Source organism: Glycine max, chromosome 18, assembly GCF_000004515.6.
Source record: "Glycine max cultivar Williams 82 chromosome 18, Glycine_max_v4.0, whole genome shotgun sequence".
Lineage (NCBI taxonomy): Eukaryota > Viridiplantae > Streptophyta > Magnoliopsida > Fabales > Fabaceae > Glycine > Glycine max.
Window position 1 is genome coordinate 50819091 of NC_038254.2, and position 5196 is coordinate 50824286.

The window sequence follows — 5196 nt, forward strand, 5'->3', positions numbered from 1 at the left end:
AACGCTTGAGTTTCCATTTACTTAGACAACATGTTGTTATATTCAGAGATACATATAACAAACTGATAATGTGTATTTTATCATAATATTGACAATAAAACTTTGTTTCTGGCATAAATGGATGTTAATGTTAAATATCCTGAAGCTCAGGAGCTAACATTTGGTCAATTCTTGAATTTTTTTGCGTGTGACACTGATTCAAATGAATGAAAACATGGAAAAAGTAGTCAGTCTATTAGAAGAATTTTTAAATTCACTAAGTAAGTCTAATTTTAAATATTTATGATGGATACTTAATGTAATTCATAATTGATCTTTTGACCAGACTTGACAATGTGGTGATGAACACTCCCCAAACACATTTCCAATTCCTTATAAATACAACTAGCTACTTTGTTAAACACTGATTTTAGTGTTAGAGTCTACGCAGGTACATTATATTCCTCAATGCATGTAGAAGATTCCCGCCAACATTGAAAAGATACAATAAATCAATGAAGAAACCCCTTGTAGCACGGGATGATTTGAAAGGAGAATTATAAAAAAAAAAATAATAATAATAAGGAGTGTGTGTTATATATTATCTTAACTATATATTTTGGTTCCTTCAAATTTTTTATCTCTAGCTATGCCACTATGTATGTGTGTATGTATGAACGAGTATTTGTGAGTGTCGAGAATGTCCACTTATTTTTATCAACAAATATTAATTGTTAGTTTTTGTTAGGAAGAGAATTTAAACTCATGACTTCTTTCTCTTTTCCTTCTTCTTTTATCATTAAGTCAATCTTACACTCTAGTAAATCCATGTTAATACATATAAGTGGAAAGAGATATTAGATTTTTTCTTTAAGAAAAAATTATTAAATCATAAAAGGTTTTTTATTCATGCTTCATCCAACCCAACAAAGTTGCAAACAAACTAGCTAGTCTTAGTTACATGTTGGGACAACATAACACTGAACTTGAATTATGTCCTGGTTTTGTGAACTTTGCTAACAAGAAGCCTCATACCATATTTTGGCGTCAACAACATTCTATACTGAGGGCAATGGTGATAGTTTGGTGAAACAGCAAAGGAGAAGTTGGAGAGAAGAAGACACAGTGCTTCCTTGATTTCTAGCAGAGCAAAGTTTTGGCCTAAGCAAATTCGACTCCCGAGGCCAAATGGTATATAAGCTTGGGGATACTTACAGGCCGCAGAAACACCACCAGCAAACCTTTCTGGCTTGAACTCCCTAGCATCTGGTCCCCAGTTATCAGGGTCACGGTGCAATGCTGGTATGTACAACCACATGTTGATGCCTTTTGGCAGAACATGTTCCCCTAACTTCATCTCAGCCAACACTCCCCTCGCGGTTGTAACTGCAGGGCCATAAAGACGTAGACTCTCTTGAATTACCATTGTTAGCTGCACAAAGAGCACACTAGGATCAATTTATTGAGATCCTTGCAACACATTCCATCTACAGGACTAGTATCTAATTTTTAATTATTGTTAAGTTTATACATGGGGGCATATAGGAACTACTAAAAAGGGGAAAAAAAATTCCGTTCACTATTCTTTGATATTAGGTGAAATCTCATGTGTTAACAGTGAAAACAGAACATTGTTATTAAGTGGGCTATTGTAGAATTCCACACATTTAAGAGTTTTTGAAAAGAGAATGTTAAAAATTGTGTTGCTAGTTATTTTTCTGGGAATCATAATATTTGGACACTCAGAAAGTATGAGCACTAAATTAATAGTCTTTCATTTCTTTTTATCTTTTTCTTCTTTTCACTTCATACTACAATCACATTAACCACTTATCTCTTTTATTCTCTTTTTGGGTGTCTACCTATCTTTTTCTATTCATACATAACCCACAAAATAAAGAGTAAAGTCCATCATAACAAAAGAAAATAATCGATGGACACCCCAACATTAGATGGCATCTAGAGAAAGAAGAGAGAAATATGTAAGTATGATAGGTGATAAAAACAAAGAAATAGGAAAAATATAGGTGTTGGATTAAATTTTTGATATATGAGTCTCTAAACAATCACTCAATAAAGAATAAAGAATTTAAAAGACCAGCATCATTAAGTGTTTACTAAATTTTGAAGTTATAAAGTTGACTTAGCAGTTGAGGAAAAAAAGGGAAGATTGTGGATTCGAATTCCTCACACTAAGATTTAAACAAATTAACATCTAACATTGGCTAATAATAAAATAAAAGGAATTATAAATTTCAGAAAAGGGGTGTTGTTGTACTAACTGCTTTCAAGTTTCGAAGTCTGTCCATGTCACGAAAGGAATGAGGCAACATGTTACCGTAGGTCTCCATAATCTCAGATCTAACAAGTTGTTGCCACTCAGGATGCAATGCAAATAGAAACAGTGTCCAAGTAATTGCAAGAGCAGTGCTCTCAGAGCCTGCAAAGTACATGTTTTTGCAGATGTCTACAATCGACTGGTATATGTTATACCCAGGCCCAAAAATACCCTTTCCACTACTCTCAGTACTGGTGGCACTGGTAGCACCTTCTAGAATTATTTGTAATAGATCTTTTTGAGTTTGATTCCCATGTGTGCTACTCTTTTGGTTTTCTGCTTCACGCTCTTTGATCATTTTTAGTATCATAGCTTCCACCTCTTTCTGCAACTTCCATATCTCTTTGTTTTCCTTGGTGGGAAGAAATCTGGGAATGCATCATATATATGTCATTAATTTAGCACATGGTATAAAGTAGTATTGATTTCTTGTAAGGTTTTGACAAAAATTGAACAAGGGTATATAACCTTAGGTTTAGAAATCCAAATATATGATTAGGCTTTGCTAGTGCTGTTTGCATAGAGGCCAATTTTGCAAAAATTAAATTGCCTTGAGCATAAGTGCTACCAAAACAAGCCTTTGAAATGACATCTGCAGTAAGAGCCTTCATATCTCCATCAATTACCAACTCTGCAATCCCCCCTTCACTTTCTGTTATATGGTTCTCCCATTTTTTGTTAATTGCCATGGTTGATTCTTCCATTATATCCACCCAATTCTACAGGTTAAACCCAAAATCAAAACAAAATTAATACATTATACGTCTGTATGTACACAAGGGACTTTCAATATGATGTGTTTTAAATCATCTCCGGCAACACGAACTTTCAATTCAATTAAAAGTTTGGTATGAAAGTTATATGATAAAAAATTACTTGGATTAAATAAGTAGGGCCTTTTTAGTAGTATCTGTTAAGAGAAGTATAAAAACTTAAGTATACTGTTGGTAAAAAAAAAAAGCTAAAGTATACTTATTGTATGGTATATGATTAAAAGGAATCCATTTCCCCATGTGACCTGCATGTTTTTTTCCTTCTTAGTATCAGCTATATATAATTGAAACGGGGTATGCTAAACTTTTAATTTTATATGCATCAAGTATACAATATTAATTTTCAGTTAATCCAATGTGAGATTTGGTAAGAAATTTATATTTTTTTTTTATAAAAAAAGTAGAAGAAAGATACACTTGGAGTTGTAATACTAACGAGCAGACGCAAATGACATGTTGGAGTTTCCAGCAAAGTCTCACTTGAAAAATTACTGCACTAGCCTACGACATACAGTTTTATGTAGTTACAATTATACTCAACTAGTTCATGAGACATTAGGGGGTTCTCCTAGAGAAAGGTTTAACACTAAGTGAGTTTATAACTTTAACCCATGAATAAGATACGAGTTAATTCTAGAACCTTAACTACTTGTCTCTATATACCCACATTGACAATAAAAATATATTAAATGATACTATATGTATATTAATTTATGCCGACCATAGGGTATATTGTTCTAACCTTAATTTTGCTATGAAAAAACTCAGGAGCAAGTAGATTCCTTTGGAATGCCCAGTGCAGTCCATTAGACCTAATGATGCCATTCCCCAGCAAAGGCTTCAATGTTTTGGTTAGATACGATGGCCGGCCTAGGTGCAAGGACTTGTGCATGCCTATCCATTTTACTAATTCGGGTGTCTCCACATATAGATGCTCATTGGTTCCAGTGGAGTACATGAACATTGGACCTATCTCAACAATTAACAAAGCAAAATACATAAAATTAAATTTTGACATATACTATATAATAGTGATATATATATAATCACAACACAAATTACAAATTAATTAATTAATATTCACATGCATGCATGTACCATATAGTTGCCTCCATGTATGGAAATATGGGAAGATGGAATAAGCCCATTCGTCTAAGGCTTCAAGAGAAACAGGAGCTAATTGATTGGGTAGCTGTTGCATCTCAGAAATGTTGCCAAAGGGGAAAGAAGGTTTTGGTCCATTGATGCCTTGTTTCTGAAGCACTGATCTGATCCTTTGAGGTCTATACCACAGCTTCACATATAATAATATTATGATGCTGCATGTTGCAATGAACACCACTGACCAGCATATCTCTCTCTCTGAAATCTGCCATTGACCCTCAGCTTCCATTTCCACTATCTCTTTGACTCAGTCACTTTTGAGTGAGTGGTTTGGTTCAAGACCCTTGGCACCTCTTCTATTTCTACTATTTTGTAGCAGCGGACTTTCCAATGTTAGTTCAATACCCAGTGAGAGGAAGACAGATAAAAGAGAAACAGAATACTAGCTAGCTAGTACTTACATATAAATATGATAGGTGAAGACTAATTAAGCACTAATGCTTTATATATCTATATTCTAAATTTCACTGCATGCATGTGAGCATGTCCATATCACCAATAACAATAAAATAATCACTTCATATTAATATTTCGAAAAAGAAATTAAAATTGTATTTGGACACCCCTTAAAACGTAAAGACCTTGACTTGAGAGAGATAAAAAGAGAAAACATAATTAAGTGATTAATATAATTGATAATTAGATGTGATAACAAGAATGAAATAAAGAAAAATAAAGAATATTAATACTATTGAGCTGTCTAAATATGATAACTCTTTTGAAAAATCAAATCAGAAATTGAAATAATAAGACATTTTTATATAGTCAGGGTAAAACTGGTTTAATCAGTTAATTAATGTGTGGTTGAATCAAGTAATTGATATCTGAAATGTAATCGAGTCGTCAGTCTACTTAAAAACACATGTATACATGTATGTGCTTTTAGGTTCAGTTATGCTGAGAATTTCAAATGAGAACTCTTAGTGATGGAAAGAAATATAA

The 5196-nt window shown here is 33.2% G+C and overlaps 1 protein-coding gene across 1 annotated transcript; it reads right to left on the minus strand.

Annotated features, from left to right (window-relative positions):
- Positions 1–863: 863 nt before the first annotated feature.
- On the minus strand, positions 864–4593 carry LOC100801472 (cytochrome P450 714A1). The gene is made up of 5 exons (XM_003551577.5): positions 4189–4593; positions 3833–4059; positions 2786–3036; positions 2262–2685; positions 864–1411 (listed from the first exon to the last, which is right to left on the minus strand). The coding sequence occupies exons 1-5, from the start codon at positions 4481–4483 to the stop codon at positions 971–973; spliced, it is 1638 nt and encodes a 545-aa protein (XP_003551625.1). The 5' UTR covers positions 4484–4593; the 3' UTR covers positions 864–970.
- Between the last annotated feature and the right edge of the window lie 603 nt (positions 4594–5196).